Source organism: Lepus europaeus, chromosome 1, assembly GCF_033115175.1.
Source record: "Lepus europaeus isolate LE1 chromosome 1, mLepTim1.pri, whole genome shotgun sequence".
Classification (NCBI taxonomy): Eukaryota; Metazoa; Chordata; class Mammalia; order Lagomorpha; family Leporidae; genus Lepus; species Lepus europaeus.
The window spans coordinates 61,285,647-61,303,151 of record NC_084827.1 but is presented as its reverse complement, the minus strand read 5'-3'; the positions used below and the strand labels follow the sequence as shown (position 1 = coordinate 61,303,151).

Sequence of the window (17,505 nt, the reverse complement as noted above, 5' to 3'; positions counted from 1 at the left end):
CTCACGACTGCCCATGGTTGGAAGCAGTTGAGATGTCTTCCCATAGGTGCACTGTGGTGCAGCAGACAATGGGCTATTATTGAGTGGTAAAGGAAATGAGATTTCAAGTGGGGAACAGATGGGGGGGGCCCTTACATGCCAATTACTAAGTGAAAGAACATCTCTAAAGGCTTAGTTCTGTGTGATGCCAATTCTCTGACATCCTGGAAAAGGCTCAGAACTACGCAGGCAGCCAATCAGTGGTTGATAGGGGCTAGGGGTTGTGGGAGGGATGAACATGCAAAACAAGAGGGTTTTAGGGCAGGGACTTCTGTGTGTGATACTGTAATAGTGGATCCAGGTCCTCACACACAGAACGCCCAACATCAAGAGTAACCCTGAGAATGAACTACAGTCATCGGGATAACTACACCACCCTGCTATGGTCTGTGTGTGTATGTGTGTGTTGAGGGCCAGGAGCCTACAGGAAATCTCGGTACCTTCTTCTCTGTACCTTCTAGCATTGCTCTCAGAAACCGAAGTCTTCAGGCGCCGGCACTGTGGCGTAGCAGGTAAAGCCACCACCTGCAACGCCAGCATCCCTTGTGGGCGCCGGTTCGAGTCCCAGCTGCTCCACTTCCGATCCAGCTCTCCTCTATGGCCTGCAAAAGCAACAAAAGTTGGCCCAAGTCCTGGGAACCCTGAAGAAATTCCTGGCTCCTGCCTTTGGATTGGCACAGCTCTGGCTGCTGTGGCTAATTGGGGAGTGAACCAGCAGATGGAAGATCTCTCTCTCTCTCTCTCTCTCAATGCCTCTTCTCTCTCTGTGTAACTCTGACTTTCAAATAAATAAATAAATCTAAAAAAAAAAAAAAAAAGAAACCAAAGTCTTCTAAAAGCAATCAAACATTCCCCCCAGCTCTGACTACTCTGTAGTCCACCACCACGTGGTTCCCCAGCTACCGTGCTGGGGGCCAGTTTCCTTGTTTAAGTTTGTGTTTTTAAGATCATTTCTTTTCAATGACAAACACAGAGCATGTACAATATTTGGAAAATTCAAAAAAAAAAAAAAAAAGAAAGAAAGAAAAAGGAAGTGAGAAAAAAATCTCCACCTCTGATTGCTCCATCCAGAGATATTAATCCCATTTTGGGTAACAGCTGGCACAGTACCACTCACGGAATTTCACATCCTGTGCTGTTCTATTAGCAGCGGTTCCCCCCACCCCCGCCCCTTTACAAAAACTGCACAAGCATGGTGGGTTTGGCAAACATTTCAAGTGTGGCTGCATCACAGTAAAGCACTTGGTATTCAGGTGGCCATATGGAGGATGTTTTCGGTTTTGTACTATTGCAAGGAATGGGGTGAACCTCTCTGTGTGGTTAAAGCTTTGCAAAAGTATTGAATATTTTCCTAGATTTGGGACTATAGGTTGAAAAATATAGATATTGTGGTGACTTTTATTTTATTGGAAGATTACTTTCCAGAAATTGCATATCTGTTTACACTCACAGAAACAGAATGTGGAAGTTTCTGTCTCTCTGGTTTTATTAAGTAAGATAATTTAAAAAAACAATTTGTGGCACCAGTGTTGTGGTGTAGCTCGTAAAGCCGCTGTCTGTGATGCTGACATCTCTTATGGGTGCTGGTTCGAGTTCTGGCTGCTCCATTTCCAATCCAGTTCCCTGCTAATGTGCCTAGGAAAAGCAACAGAAGATCACCAAAGTGCTTGGGCCCCTGCACCCATGTGGGAGACCCAGAAGAAGATCTTGCCTCCTGGCTTTGGATGGATTGGCCCAGCTCCTGCCATTGTGGTCATCTGGGGAATAAACCAGTGGATGAAAGACCTCTCTCTCTCTCTCTGTCTCTCTGAAACTCTGCCTTTCAAATAAATAAATAAACAAATTTATTTGAAAGGCAGAACAGTAGAGAGAGAAAGAGAGAGAGAGAGAGACAGAAAACAGAAAGAGATTGTCCATCTTCTGGTTCACTCCCCAAATGGCCACAACAAGGAGGGTGGGCTGGGCTGGGCCAAAGGCCCTGGTCTCCTCCATGGTTGACATGGTTGGCAGAGGCCCAAACACTTGGCCTCTCATCCGCTACTTTCCTAGGTGCAATAGCAGGAAGCTGGATCTGAACTGGAGCGCCAACATAGGACACCTGCAAATGGATCTGACTTTAACTTCGAGGCCAAACGCCTACCTGCTCCACCTAAGACCAGACTTTCAAAACCTGTGGCTTGATGAGTTGAGTGTCCAATTTAGCAAACTGTATCCTTGTGCCATTTGCCCACTGATATATTGGGAATCTTAATGTTTTTCCTATGAATTCATAGGAATTCTATTTTGTTTAAAAAAATACTTGATTTTCAAAAATATTTCATCTGGGGCAGGGTAAGCCGTCACTTGCAATGTGCCCATCCCATAGCCTGGTGCCTGGTTTGAGTCCCAGCCACCCTGCCCTACTCATCCAGCTTCCCGTCAATGCGCCTGGAAGGCAGCGGAGGGTGGCTGAGGTGCTTGGGTTCCTGCCACTCACATGGAGAGCCTGAGGGAATTTCTGGCTCCTGGTCTACCTGTGGGTAGTAAATTATCTGGTAGAAGATCTCTCTCTGCCTTTCAAATAGATAACTCTTAAAAAACAAGAGAATGTTTATAGAATGAAAAGTATATTTCATCTGGTTTCTTACAGTTTAATGCCTTATGTTAAACTTAATTTCTAATGGAAATAGCTTTTTTTTTTATCTCATATAATGGTAAAAAAAAAGCATCCTATAGAAAATTATTTTTAAAATTTTTTTGAAAATTTATTTATTTGAGAGGTAGAGTTATGGACAGAGGGAGAGGCAGAGAGAAAGGTCTTCCGTCCGCTGGTTCATTCCACAGATGATCACAATGGCTGGAGCTGGACCCATCCAAAGCCAGGAGCCAGGAGCCAGGAGCTTCTGCCGGGTCTCCCATGTGGGTGCTGGATCCCAAGCACTTGGGCCATCTTCTACTGCTTTCCCAGGCCATAGCAGAGAGCTGGATGGGAAGAGGAGCAACCAGGACTCGAACTGGGGCTCATATGCAATGCCAGCATCGCAGGCAGAGGCTTAGCCCACTACAACACAGCATTGGCCCCTAGAAAATTATTATTTTTTTTATTTTATTTTTGACAGGCAGAGTGGACAGTGAGAGAGAGAGAGATAGAGAGAAAGGTCTTCCTTTTTGCCGTTGGTTCACCCTCCAATGGCCGCCGCGGTAGGTGCGCTGTGGCCGGCGCACCGCGCTGATCCGATGGCAGGAGCCAGGTGCTTCTCCTGGTCTCCCATGGGGTGCAGGGCCCAAGCACTTGGGCCATCCTCCACTGCACTCCCTGGCCACAGCAGAGAGCTGGCCTGGAAGAGGGGCAACCGGGACAGAATCCGGCACCCCTACCAGGACTAGAACTCGCTGTGCCGGCACCGCAGGCGGAGGATTAGCCTATTGAGCCGTGGCGCCGGCTTAGAAAATTATTTTTTAAAAAGTAAATATTGCCTACATTTTACTTCTACTACATTTACTAACATTTTTGGACCGGTTCTTTCCAAATTTTTATCCTACATTGGTGGCACACTTTGAAATTCAAAAATTTTAGAGGCCGTTGTGGTACGGTGGGTGAAGTGGCCTCCTGGGAGGCTGCATCCCGTATCAGAGCGCCAGTTTGAGTCCCGGCTGCTCTGCTTCCAAATCAGCCTCCTCCTAGTGCATCCTGGGAGGCAGCAGATGTGGCCCAAGTATTTGGGCTCCTGCCCTCCGTGTGCTGGCCCAGGTGGAGTTCTCAGCTCCTGGCTTCAGCCTGGCTCAGCCCTGGCTGTTGAGGGCATTCGGGGAGTGAACCAGCAGATGGAAGATATCACTTTCACCTGTCACTCTGCCTTTCAAATAAATCAATCTTTAAGAACTTAAAAAAAAATATGCACCTCAAAGCTAGAATTTTAAATTTCCAATGTACCCTCTAGTGCTTCCATGTTTAGAAATGTGTTTCTAATCGACAGAGTGGAGAGGGAATCCCATTCCTTCAAAGCAGAGCCATGGTTCTTATGAAAGCCATTGGGAGCATTACAGAGTGTTTGGGAAACTGAGGGAAAAAGAGCAACCACAATGCCTAGAACCTGACAGCGACTTCTTCCTTTTATGCACAGCTCTTACACATCTCTGGCGGCGGGCATGCAATTTATTTATGTATTTTTTTGTGCTTGCAAGGGCACTGCATGTACAATTTCCTGTCTTCTTCCTTTGCACTCAGAATTATCCCATATGCATTGTTCTCGTGCGGCCACCTCCTTTCTGCCATGTCTGTGGGCCCCTCCCCGCTGAGCTCTCACAGCCGACCCTATTCTGCCGGCGGGCATTGCAACTTTTCTGTCCAGTGAAGTCCACCAAAGTCCAATGAAGCAGAATTCCCTGAGGGTGGATGGTAGCACGACTGGACTTCTCATTTCCTCCTTCCTCAATGCCGTGTTTGGAAGAAATGGCTTCAAGAGAATGGTCAGGAAAACCACAGAGATAAAACAGGGAGGGAAGAGACCACAAGGTGAAAGCATGGTGGGCTCCCAGGAGGAAGTGGCCTCAGAAACCGCAGGCTGTGGGGGTTTGGTTCCTGTCAGTCACAGATGGGGACAGGAGCTTATGGTATTTCCGTCAAGTGTTGTTCCTTCCAGGAGAGCCAGCATGGGAGTGGATCTCAGCTGAGCCACCTCTGTCTGCAGAGGAGGCCTTGGAGGGAGCTACTAGTTAACATTTGGAAGAATGAGTAGCCAAAGAAAGCTGCCCATACTGGGGCCAGCATTGTGGCACAGCAGGTTAAGCTGTTGCCTGTGACGCCAGCATCCCATATGAGCTCCCTATGCAGTCCTGGCTACTCCAGTTCTGGTCCAGCCCCCTGCTGGGTCCCTGTACCCACCTGGGAGACTCAGATGGAATTTCATGCTCCTGGCTTTGGCCCCGACTCAGCTGATGTGAACCAGGAAGACCTCTCTTTGTCTCTCCCTCCCTGTAGCTCCGCCTTTCAAATGAGTAAATACATCTTAACAGAGAAAAAGAAAGTTGCCTCAAGTGGTCCAAGAGGCTCGGCGTGTGGTCTAAGGTCCCTCTATTCACCCAGGAAGTCTCTCGGAGACCCCCACCCACCTAACAGCTCTGCTTCTCTCTCTGGGTGCCCTGTGGGACCCAAACCCACACCCTGGGCATGCCTGAGCCTCTTCAGCAAGACCCACATCTGTTTTGCATCCGCCCTCAGTTCCTGAGATCTTGTAGGCAGCTGACTTGTTTTTGAGGGTGGAAATCAGCAGACCCAGCCCGCACTGATTTGTTTAGAACAAGTGGCATCGTCCCGTTGACAAAGCTGGCCAGTGGACAACAACCTTATCTTCTTTATAAGGCACGAGGCAGTGGGGCTCAGTTTCCCGAGGCCTCCGGGTGCGTCCAGGCGCACGGTTGGGGGTGCAGATCTCTTGGCGTCTCAGGTGTGAAAGGGCCGTGGCAGCCCCTACCTTCTAGGGCCATCGAGGCCGCTGAGTGAGTCACCCAGCCCAGCGCCGGGCACGCAGCCGGGGCTCAGTGGCGTTCGCTCGTTGTCTTGATAATCAGTGGCAAACTGGAAGGACGGGCGCCTGGCTGGCACCAACCGGGCGTCCCCGAGGGCTCACCTGCGCCGCTCCGGGCCAGGAGGAGGCGGCGTGGCGCGCCCCGGGGCAGGCAGAGGGCGCTGCGGGCGGCTGCGCTCGCCACGCAGCCGGCGCCCCGCACCGCGCGCTCAACTTCACCTCGGAGTTTTCCGGGCTCCGTTCCTTCCCTCCCCACCGGGCCTCCTCTTCCCGGGCTGCAGGAGGTGACTGCTGGGCAGGAGGGAGGACCTAGCCGACCCGGGACTCGGGGCTGCGGTGTTCGTGCCCGCCGCGGGGCGGTGTCGCCGGAGTTCCCAGGAGCCCCGCGCGCGCCACTCCCTCCTCCCTGCGCGGTTCCGGCGCCCGCAGTGGCCCTTTAAAAGGCAGGGTCTCGTCCAGCGGGGGCGGGCGGGGGGCGCTGACCACCGCCCCCGGGGGCCCGGCCCCTCCCCTCCATCCCGGCCCCTCCCCCGCCCTCGGCGCGTCCCTCCCTCGGTCCCCGCGTCGCTCGCCGGGCGCACGCTCCGCCTCCGCCAGTCGGCCGGGCTGTGTGGTGCGCGGCGTGGAGCGGGAGCCGGACGCGCGGCTGGGGCTGGGGGCTGGGAGCGCGGCGCGCACGGCCTCCCCGCGCGAGATAGGCGCCCGCCACCGGGCGAGGCCGGCGCCGAGATGGCAGACATGGGCAGCAAGGGGGTGACGGCGGGGAAGATCGCCAGCAACGTGCAGAAGAAGCTCACCCGAGCGCAGGAGAAGGTGAGCGCGCCCGAGCACCAGCCACCTGTCCTCCCCTCCCCACCCGGGGCTGGTCCTCACCCGGGGTCCGGCGCTGTCACCTCCGGACGACCACTACCCAGGGCCTTCGGGGGTCCCCGGGCTGCGGCCCCCCGGCGTTCTGCGCGCGCCCTCTTCGGCTCGCGTCCTTGTCTCCTCGCCCGGGGCCGGGGCAGGGGCAGGCGCGGGCGCAGCCGGCCCTTCACCCCCTCCTCCTCCAGCCGCTTTGTCCCTTCGCCGCTCTCCCGCAGGGAAGTGGCGGCCTCGCTCCGGGCTCCTCTCCGGGAGGGCAAAGCCGGCTGACCCCGCCCCGGAGGCCGCGGCCGGGGAGGCTGGGAGGCGAGGTGGCGACCCCCAGGGCTCCAGGCCCACGCGGCCAGTCCGGCCTGTCCTCCCGACCCCGGGAACACCAGCGCCGGGACTGCCGAGGCTGCTGCCCGGCGCCGGCGGTGGCCTCCTTCCTACCGCCTCTCTACCTCCGTAAGCCGCGGGCCAGAGCAAGGATCGGTTTCCTTTCTCGGGAGGTGCCTGCGGCCTGGGAGCTCCAGCCGGGCCCCGCAGGGGGCCTCACGTTCCCAGCGGCCGGGGAGCGGGTGGTTGCGGCGCCGGCTATGGGAGCCCCGGGCGGACCCGGGTGGGGAGGGGCGTGTAGTGCGCCGCGGGAAACCCGAGCCCTCCGAGCGGGGCGCGACTCGCTACTGGCCCGGGGAGATGGATGGAGCCGGGACTGCCGGGGGCACCTGACTGTGCAGGAAATGCGGGGGGATGGCGGGGCTGGGGTATGCGCTGGCCGGCCCTGTTATCTCTAGCCACCTCGGGTGTATTGAATTGGATCAGGCCAGCTGCTGACGCCACTTCCCCTGCCGATCCCGACTCTGAAATCTGAGAGAGCAGAATCCCCTCTTCTGACAGGGGGGCTCCTCGGAGCCTGGCGGTCAGACAGGCCTGCAGCCTCCGCAGCCCCTTGCCAGTGCGTGGGGACCCAGGACGGCCGGCCTCCCCCTGCCAGGCCTTGCGGCTGTTTATAAACACTGACTTTCTCCCTAAGGATGCAACCACGTGATGGGGGGGGTGCTAGAGAGTCCCCTGTGCCTTCCTGGGAGTCCTCCTGCTCATCCTTGTGTTCCCGGCTAAGGAGTGGGTGGGTGTGTGTGCAGGGATAGGCCCGCAGCCAAGCACCAGATCTAACCAGGCCCAGTTCCCCCACCAGGCGGAGAGGAGGAGGGGTTAGAGCCCCCAGTAGCTGGCGGGGGGGGGGGGGGGCCCGGGAAGCCTTCAGGTGGGGTCCCTCTGCCTCTGTCTCCCCAGTGACAGGGTAATCCACGGACGTGCCTGTAGCCCTGGGCCTGAGCCCGCTTCCTGCTCCTCAGGGTCTCAGGAGATGAATGGGAGGCCGGGACCAGCTCCCCGCCCCCACCACACTCGCTCCTCTTGCTCTTGGTGCGTCCCTCGGCCCTGGCTGCCTTTTGGCTGCAGCAGCAGTGTCTTTGATGTGGTTCTGGGAGCAGTAGGCAGGGGCAGGGGCAGTTAGCCATGGAGATATGACCCCCTGGGCAGCCGGCCCTCCCTCTCCAGCCCCTGTTCTGTGGCCACAGGCAGTTGGCCGGCAGCTGCTCAGCTGTGTGGATGCTGCGGGGAGCCTGGGACTGCAGCTGCCTGGTGCTCCAGCTGCTCTCCACGCCATCAGGGACCCTGCCTCCGGCAGAAGCCAAGTCAGCTCCACAGGCCTCCTGACCCCCCCGAAAGTAGCCTTCCTCCCTCCCCCCCTTTCTTGGCCCAGCTGCAGGCTCTGCTCCCAGGAAATCCTATGCCTCCAACCACAGCAGCCTTTCCCTGTTTGCCTTCTGCTGCTCAGAATCCACATCACAGCCCTGTTGCAGCCTGGGTGCCACTAACCAGGCTGCCTTCCCAGCACCTTCTGGCAGTGCTAATTCCATGTCGAAATCCCGTGGCCCGAACCCTTGTGCCTTACAAGCATTCCGGCCACCGGCCCCACCTTGCCTCCATCCTCCCCACAAGTAATGGGACCATTCCATTCCCCCTGTTGCCCTGATGGGGGGCGGGGCAGAGGGAATCTTCTTACTTCTTCTTTCAATCCAGGACTCAGAGGGTGATGGCATGGTCAACGGCAGCCTGCCTGGAGGGGTCACTGAGCCCACTTTCCTCTGAGTCTCTCTGTGGACACCCCCCGCCCCGGTGGTGGGTTCCCATAGGCTCTCCTGGGCAGATTTCTTTGTGTGTGCCTCTGGCATTCACCTGGCCCCATTAGGCGTGTTTGGAGGCTTGTCTTGGTGCCCTGGTGCAGGCCTGTGAATGGGCGTCCTCCCTCATTCATCATCTCCTGCCTTGACACCTGCTGGGGGGCCCCTTCCCCAGCTGAGCCCCTGGAAGGCTGTCTCAGGCAGGGTGCAGTGGCTGTGGCCTGCACTGAGCTGACTCTCAGGAGGTCTTGTCCCACGCTTCTCGCCTCCAAGCCACCCCCAGAGTGCCTGGGTGCAGAGTGCGTGCCTGGAGCTTGGGCCTGTGGGTGCCATGAGGTCATCTTCCCATTGCGTTTGGCTTGTTGGACCCTCTATAAATGACTGTGTCCATTTTTGGGCCTCGAAAGGTGACTGGGCAAAGCCAGTTCAGGGTGGGGCTTGGGTCAGATGACAGAAAGGATTAGAGGCTGGCGGGCTGGGCCCCTGGCCGGAGTTGGGGTAGAGGAGTGGCTGGGGAGAAGGACAGCTGGGGTAGGGTGAGGGTGGAATCGGGCCTGCTGGCCCCTCGAGGGCTGCCTCCCCCCGGAGTCCTCAAGGAGCCAAGTTGAGCGAGGCTGGCCTGGTTCTGGTGGAGTTAGGCTGGTGATGAGTATGGGAGCTGAGGGGTGCAGGCTGGACACTGGGGAGGTACAGGGCCAGGGACTGCTTGTGCCTGGCCCAGGGCTGGCATGTGCTCCTAGAGGAAGGTGCAGGGGGGAGGTTATTTATAGGACCCTGACACATGGCCGTGAATTGCACCAGGCCCATGGGCATGGTCAAGGTCTCGAGCAGCAGCATGTAGGAGCCAGGCTTGTGCCCGAGCCCTCTCCTCACTGTGGCCTTAGGAGTAGTCAGGCTATTCCCAGAGTGGGTGCACAGGTGCCCCTTTACCAGAAGGGGCATCTGGGGCCCTCAGACTGGAGCCAGAGCCCCTCCCAGGCCTGGGGCTCCACCTACCTGGATTTTGCATTGCTCCGCCCCCTTCTCCCACCCCGGTCCAAAGCTGCTGCCCTCCACCCATTTCCCTGTCTTTCCATCTGCTGTCCACCTCTTCCCTTGTACCCCGCTGGCCGCCTCCCTGTCTCTCTTGCTCTGAGCCTCTTTTCTCTGAGCTGCTCTTTTCCCTTGCTTGTCAGCAGTCATGGCTCAGCTTCTCCCTGTGCCTGAGTTATTTATGGGAGAGGGCTCATGTTGCCTGCTGGAAGGGATTTTGAGCTGAGCATACCCTCTGGGGTGGGTGGGTGGGAGTGTCTGGGGCCTGTGGCCCTGTGGCTCTGGCAGGTGGGGGTGGGGAGGCTGGACACAGGACCCCCAAGATCTCCATGAGCCCCCTTGGCCCTGGGTGGCCTCAGCACAGGGAAGACTGCTGGCTGAAGTCTTGCAAAGCTGTTCTGTCCTGGATGGGGAGAGGAGGCAGAGTTTGCCGGGCTGTGTGGGAGAAGGAGAAGGAGATTCCAGGAGGTATGGACCCAAGTGCAGATCAGGGGGTGAGAGAGGCAGGGATGCCAGCTCTCCTACAGAGGAGGGGTGTACGGGCATAAGATTTGGGCTGGATTTTTATCAACTTTTCAGTGCTGGAGAAATTCACATATCCCACAGGTTGTCAGGGAAGCTGCGGCTTGAAGCCCTCTCTCCTCTTCCTCACAGATGCCCCCCTCAGGGGTCCCTTGTCACCTTCACTCTCTGGCCCCTGCTCCTCACAAGCTGTGTGACTTGGACCACAAGTGCGGGATGGGCTTCTTTCTGTGCTAAGGTTCTAGAATCCCCAAGTCCCACCTGCTGGCTGCAGAGCACGCATGGGCTCTGGGGTGCCCCCAGCCGCCTGTAGGACCTTCCTGGATGAAGTGGGGATGATGATGGTCTCTCTTCCTCCATGTGTTGATAGGTACCAGGCACACAGCAAGTGCTCATTAAATGCCAGCTCTGTGGCAGCACCAGCAAGCCCACACCGGGAGTCCCCCCTCCCCTAGAAGTGTCCATTACAGGCCTCCATAGACAGCTAATCCCTGCTGAGCCCTGGGCTGCTCGGGGCTTAGGATGTTGTCACAGCCCTGGGATGGTGTGTGTGTGTGTGTGTGCGCATGCGTATGCATGTGTGTGGTATGTACGGGGGCAGCCTGTGGGTGGGCGGAGGGCCTGGGGCTTGGACTCAGTTTTGTTGGGAGAATCTTGCGTCCTGCACAGCAGCTCCCCTCCCTGGGCTTTCCTTGTCTCCATTGGTACGGTGATGATGATGGGGTCTGCCTAGTCATCCGTTCATTGGCACTGTAAATATGGAGCACCTGCTATGCACTGGGCACTGCTGTAGGGCCTGAGGGTGTGGGGGTGAGTGTGACCAAGCCCCTGGCCTGGCCGGCTGACACTGCAGCAGGGGAGACAGGCAGCTCCCAGGGTGGGAGAGTGGGAGGTGCCTTCAGACCCCAGGGATGCTCCCACAGTGGGAGGGGTTGAGTGGGACAGAGGATCCTGTGAGGCAGAGGGCTTCCTATGGGCTGCCATCCTGCTATGTTTTGTTTTCCCAAAGCCTTCTCTTGGGCATTTCATTTTGGGATTAAAAGTACAAAGAACAGGACACTGTGGAAGACAGGCTGGGGCAGATGTGCAGCCTCGGGGACTGTTTTTATGTGGGTCCAGGTACGCAGGCACTGCTGCCCAAGATGTGGGATGTGAGAGGTGGGAGAGAGCAGAATGAGGAGGAGGAAGGGACCGCAGACAGCCGGGACTGGGGGCACTTGTTGGATTTCCATGCTAAGTGACTTGGTGTAGTGGACAGGACGTGGGACAGGTTGGGTTGCTCTCGCTGAGTTGCTGCCCCTGAGCAAGTCATGTGTGTGCCTTGGTTTCTTCACCTGGACCTGCACAGGCCATTGGGAACATGAAAGGCTGACATACAGCAGGGGCTGCTAACCAAGGACAGGGCCCTAGAGGCCATGAGCAGGATTCAGCCACTTGCTGTTCCTGCGCTGTGGAAGGCATACGTCTCCTGGGTAGGCCTGGCCTGGCCCTTGGGGCTCCTTGGACGCCCTCCACCGCCCCTCTTCCCCCCAGAGACTGCCTTCTCCTCAGGAGGACACGAGGTTGTGGCCATGCCAAGAGCTGACAGGTGTCAGGCTTGGGGACCTGAGCGAAGATAGGCGCTTCCTGCGCCGAGGGACGCCTTTGTCAAATATTAACTTATTAATGGGCAGGGGTTAGTGCATACCTGCCGCATGCCATCATCACAGGTGAAGGCATCGAGAGGCCTATCCAGCTCCGTGCATGCCCTCAGCTGTCTGTCTGGCCGGGTGACTGGGTTGCCGTCTCTCTAGTCCAGCTGGGGTCAGGCTGGGAGACCTACAGCAGGGCAGAGGGTTGCTCATCAAGACACTTCCCCATGGAATAAAGATTTAGATCCCCTGTCTGCCCCCCATAGGTAGACCCCATTGGAGTCCAGAGTTACTCTGTGTGATGTAGTAGACTCTGGGGCCTTGTAAGGGCCTGGGGTTTGCAAATGCAGATCCAGAGGCAGGAGTTGGCATCTGCAGGTGAGTCCAGATAAGACCAAGAGGGAGTCTTTCCCAAATGATGCAGTTACATCATATCCAGCTAAAGGAGCACCCTTTCTTCTGAGATTGAATCCTGTCTACTTTCCTTTTTTTTTGTCTTTGCTACATTGTTTCGGTATGGGAGGATGGTGATACTAGTTGAATGTTCTTGGGGAGAAAGTAGCCATGGTGCTGAACACACACTCACACACACACATACAGGGAAGGCTTTTCCTGGTGTGCAAAGCCGAGCTGTGGTCCATGCAGGTCCCTGCTGTGGCCTGGGTCCAGGACTGAGGCAGGCACATGTGTCTCTGCATCGCGAGGGCGTAGATGCCTCTTGCGGTCACTGTCGCACGCCATGTCCCCAGCATGGCACACAGTAGGTGCTCTGTGCATCCAGTTTTCTTTCAGTGTCCTCAGGGGATTGGTTTCAGGACTGCCCTTGGATACAAAATGTAGGGATGTGCAAATCTTATATCAAATGGCATAGTATTTGCATATAACCTATGTATACTTTTGTATCCTTTATATTTTCAAAAGTTATTTTCTTTTAAATTTTTATTTTATTTATTTAGTTAGTTAGTTATTTGAGAGGCAGAGAGAGAGAGAGAGAGAGAAAGAGTGAGCTTCCAGCTGCTGGTTCACTTTCCAAATGTCCATAATGGCCAGGGCTGGCCTGGACTGAAGCTGGCAGCCAGGAACATGATCCAGGTCTCCCACGTGGTCAGCAGGAACACAGTCACTCGAGCCAGGCTGCTGCTTCCCAGGATCTTGCATTAGCAGGAAGCTGGAGCAGTGAGCTGGGGCCGGGTATCAGAACTAAGTACTGCTGTATGGGATGCAGGTATGGTGACTGCCAGTCCAAAGGCCTGTCCCTTCTCACACACTTTTTTTTTAAAGATTGATTTATTTATTTGAAAGTCAGAGTTACACAGAGAGAGGAGAGGCAGAGAGAGAGAGAGAGAGAGAGAGAGAGAGAGAGAGGTCCTCCATCTGCTGGTTCACTCCCCAACTGGCTGCAATGGCTGGAGCTGCACCAGTCTGAAGCCAGGAGCCAGGAGCTTCTTCCGGGTCTCCCACATGGGTGCAGGGGCTCAAGGACTTGGGCCATCCTCTACTGCTTTCCCAGACCATAGCAGAGAGCTGGATCGGAAGTGGAGCAGCTGGGACTTGAACCGGTGCTCATATGGGATGCTGGCACTGCAGGCATCTTTACCTGCTATGTGACAGCTCCAGCCCCTTTCTCACATACTTTTAAGTCATCTCTAGATGACTTAGAATGCCTACTGTAGTATAAATGCTTCAGAAATAGTTGCTATAATGTACCACTTAGGGAATAATGACAAGAAAGGTCTGCACATATTCTGTACAGACATCATTTTTAAAAAAAGATTTATTGTTTATTTATTTATTTATTTATTTATTTTTAATTAGACAGGTAGAGTTATAGACAGTGAGAGAGAGACAGAGAGAAAGGTCTTCCTTCCGTTGGTTCACTCCCCTAATGGCCACCATGGCCGGCGCTGCGCTGATCCGAAGCCAGGAGCCGGGTGCTTCCTCCCGGTCTCCCATGTGGGTTCAGGGCCCAAGCACTTGGGCCATCCTCCACTGCCTTCCTGGGCCACAGCAGAGAGCTGGACTGGAAGAGAAGCAACCGGGACTAGTACCCAGCGCTCCAACCGGGACTAGAACCCGGGGTGCCGGTGCTACAGGTGGAGGATTAGCCAAATGAGCCACAATGCTGGCCATTTATTGTTTATTTTGAAAGGCAGAGGTACAGAGAGAGAGAAAGAGAGAGAGAAAGAAAGAGAGAAAGAGAGACACAGAGAGAGAGAGATCACAATGGCTGAGGCTGGGCCAGGCTGAAGCCAGGAGCCAGGAGCTTCTTCTGGGTCTCCCACATGAGTGGCAGTTGCCCAAGTTATTGGACCATCTTCTGCTGCTTTCCCATGTGCATTAGCAGGGAGCTGGATTGGAAGCGGAGCAGCCAGGACTTGAACTCGTGTCCATATGGGATGCTGGCGCTGCGGGCAGTGGCTTAACCCATTATGCCACAGTATCATCCCCAGATGTCACTCCCCCCCCAAATATTTTCCTTCCTTGGTCTCCTGAAACCACAGAGGCAGGGCCCACGGATGTGGAGGGCCAATTGACACCTGCTTCGGGCAACGGGCTCAGTGTTGATGCCTGGCAGGGGCCTAACACAGGCAGGGCCGGGGCTGCAGGGCCAGGGGAGTGCAGGACTCTATGGGGCACACCAGGCCTCCCTGCACACCACCGTGTCCCCTGGCAAAGTGGCTGTGCTGGTTAAACCGCACAGGGCTGGTGGCAGGACCAAGCCTGAACCCACAGCTGCAACACTGGGTGCCTGAGAATGGGGTTCTGTGATTGGCTAGGGCTCTTCCTGGGGGAGTCCTGCCTGATTTTAGGCCAGATGGCAAATGGGGCTTGGCCGGGTCCTCTGCAGTGGGGTGACCTTTACACAAAGCTTTGGGGTGACAGGTGCCAGGCTGGGGAGGGTTTGCTTGCCCCAGGAGGTCACTGCTAGGCCAGTGAGCCGCTGCCCTCAGACAGGGGTCGAAGCTCTTTGCTGCGCCTCCTCCTTCTGCTTCCTGACCCAGATCCCCAGTGGGATGGCAGATGGGGTGGGATTGGGGTCACAGCATGGGGTAGGGGATCTGTGGGTCACAGTGGCCTTGGGGCCCCTACGAGTGGCATGTGTCCCCCTGGTCTGTGCCTGGCCCCCATCCTGCACTGCCTCCGCCCTTTGGAAGGGCAGCGAGCTGCAGACTTCTCTCTGCAGTGTGAGGGCTGCAGCGGCCTGGAGCCTGGATCATCACGGGGAGTGAGTGGGTGGCTGCACACAACTGCGGCAGCCAGAGCACTGGTTCTGGAGATAGTCCTCGGGGTGGGGGGGTGGGCCTCCCTATCCTGGGGACCCCCAGGGTGCCTTTGTTAGGGGGACCCCTGCTGGATCCAAAACTGAGCTCCTTATTTAAAAAAAAAAATATATATATTTATTTATTTATGTAAAAGGCAGAGTGACACAGAGAGGGAGAGACTGATAGACAGAGAAAGAGGTCTTTCATTCATTGGCTCACTCCACAGATGGCCACAATTGCAGGGGCTGGGCCAGGTCGGGGCGAGGAGCTTCTTCTGGGTCTCCCACATGGACGGCAGGGGCCCAAACACTTGGGCCATCTTCTGCTGCTTTTCCCAGGCACGTTTGCAGAGAGCTGGATCGGAAGCGGAGCAGCTGGGACACAAATTGGCATCCCAGATGGGAATCCGGCATCGCAGGTGGTGGCTTTACCTGGTGCACTGCAGCGACCATGCTCCTGGCTTTAGATCCTTCATTTTATGCTGAATTAGCTCCCCGGAGGTGAAGGCAGAGGCTGTGGCTGTGACCGCCCTCTTTCTTAATCTCTGCTGATGGCCTGGCCACTGTGGGCAAGGATGCCCAGGTGCTGACCATACACTGGAGGAGGAAAGCCTGCCCCTAGGGGAGGAAAGCCCACCTTGCATGTGGTGCATGTCCCTGGGCTTGGGGCAGGGAAGGGCACTGGAACCTGGAGGCATCTCCAGTCTCAGGCTGGGCAGTCAGGGCAGGCTCCTCGGAGGAAGTGGCACCTGAACTGATGTCGAAGGGCAGAGGAGGTAGGTCTTGGGTGGGGAGAGATGTTTCTGGCAGTGGTGGGAGCAGCATTTGCCAAGGCCTCCTGTTCGGGGGGCCAGAATGTGGGTGTGCATGTGGCATAGGGTGTAGCCTATGGCCTCCGGAAGAAGCCAGCTCTGCCCTAGACCCCTGCGTGCCCCCCTCAGCCAAAGGTGCCCTGTGTTAGGTTCCTGGCTGTGTGAGCCCCGGCTTTGTGCTGAGGAGGTGGCTGGGGGTGAGGACTGAGTCCCCCAGAAGGTGTGGCCTTGCCAGAGTAGAATCCAGGTGTACCCAGGAAGGCACAGGGAGCTGGGTCAGGGATGGGGCTGCTGTCCTGGCACCCACCTGTCTGGCCCAGTGTGGCCTATCCAGCCAGGGTTGGCGACCGCATCGGGACCTGCTACAGCACACACTTGGCTGCTTCTCTGTCCATGCATGAGGGGGTAACTGCAGGGCCGGTGGGCTGGAGGGCATCCCTGTGGGTCCAGCCATTCACCCAGATGGCCGCAGGGATCCCCTTGCTTCTGGGTCAGAGCCAGGGAGGACCCTCGTTGAGGCAGCTGTGGGGCCCTGGCTGCAGGTACAGACCACCGGGTGGGAAGCAGGTGCAGTCTGTCTCAGGGATGGAGGTGAGCGGGGGCCAGGCTGGAGGAGCTTTGCTGGGACAGCAGGGCTGGTGGGGGATGGGGCCAGGACAGCCTCTGCCAGTCCGTCCCCTTTTTCCAACAGCTGCTGCTACTTTCTTTGGACCCTTTGCTCAACTTGACTGCTCCCTGGAGCTCCAGCCAAGATGCTGGAGCCAAGGGCCAGCCTGTGCCTGCCACTGGGCCCTGGGGACTGACCTAGCACTGAGAGGCCTGGGCTGGGAGAGATCCCCCTGTGTCCCACACACCCAGCCCGCTGGGGCACCCCTATTTCCGCGGGCTGTCATCCGGCTCTTTGATTGTTATGGTGGGGCCAGATCTGAGTGATGGGGTGGCTTGGGGGCGCTGATTAGAACCCAGGACTGCTGGCAGGTGAGCTGGGGGAGGGAGAGATTGACTGAGCAAAGGGGAAGAAGAACTTTGAGAGTCATGCGGGAGGGGTTAAGGGGCTTTAACCCCCAAAGAGAGGAAGGAGTGCAACCCAGCGAGACCACTCCCCTGCTCTGTGGCCTGGGCCAGTCGCTTCCTTGAGGCCCCTCTTCTTCCTCTATACATGGGGTGATGAGAGTCGCTGCCCTGGGGGTTTGTGGGAACATCCAGGAGGAGGTGAAGGTGGCGTTCAGGGAGGCGCAGGGCCTTCACCAGCGTGGTGTGGGGCAGGAGCTCGGGAAAGCCCTGGCGGTCCCCGGTTGGCTTTTGTGCTTTGAGCTCTCCTCTGAGCAGATGTCCGCATACTTGACATTGAACCGCAGTGCCTCCCCCTCTTGCCTTCTGGAAAAGCTGAAGAAACTAAATTGGGAGGTGTTGGCATCACCTCTCCAGGAGTGAAGTCAGGGACATGGTTCCAGGTGCAGCTGTGGTTGGAGGAGGCAGATGCACGGAGTCACACACTTCATTCACTCATTCATTCATTCATGCTTTGGAGGGACCTCATGGTAGTGAATGGAACAGGCGTGAGTGACCTGGGTGGGACCCCTGGCTCTGCCACCGAGCCTCAGTGTTCCCATCTGGGAATTGGGAAGCCAGAGATGCTCCTTGTCAATGAAATTGGGGGAAGTGGCT

General features: G+C 56.6%; 1 protein-coding gene across 7 annotated transcripts in view; it reads left to right on the top strand.

Annotated features, from left to right (window-relative positions):
- Window positions 1–6,161: 6,161 nt before the first annotated feature.
- Window positions 6,162–17,505, top strand: part of BIN1 (bridging integrator 1) — a 50,116-nt gene continuing 38,772 nt past the window's right edge. Inside the window, exon 1 of one of the 7 annotated variants that reach the window (XM_062179602.1) lies at window positions 6,162–6,359. In XM_062179602.1, the coding sequence (XP_062035586.1) occupies window positions 6,276–6,359 (84 nt within the window). In that variant the 5' untranslated portion in view covers window positions 6,162–6,275. The remainder of the gene's footprint in view (window positions 6,360–17,505) is intronic. The other 6 variants (XM_062179195.1, XM_062179326.1, XM_062179267.1 and 3 more) reach the window with 6 other exon arrangements.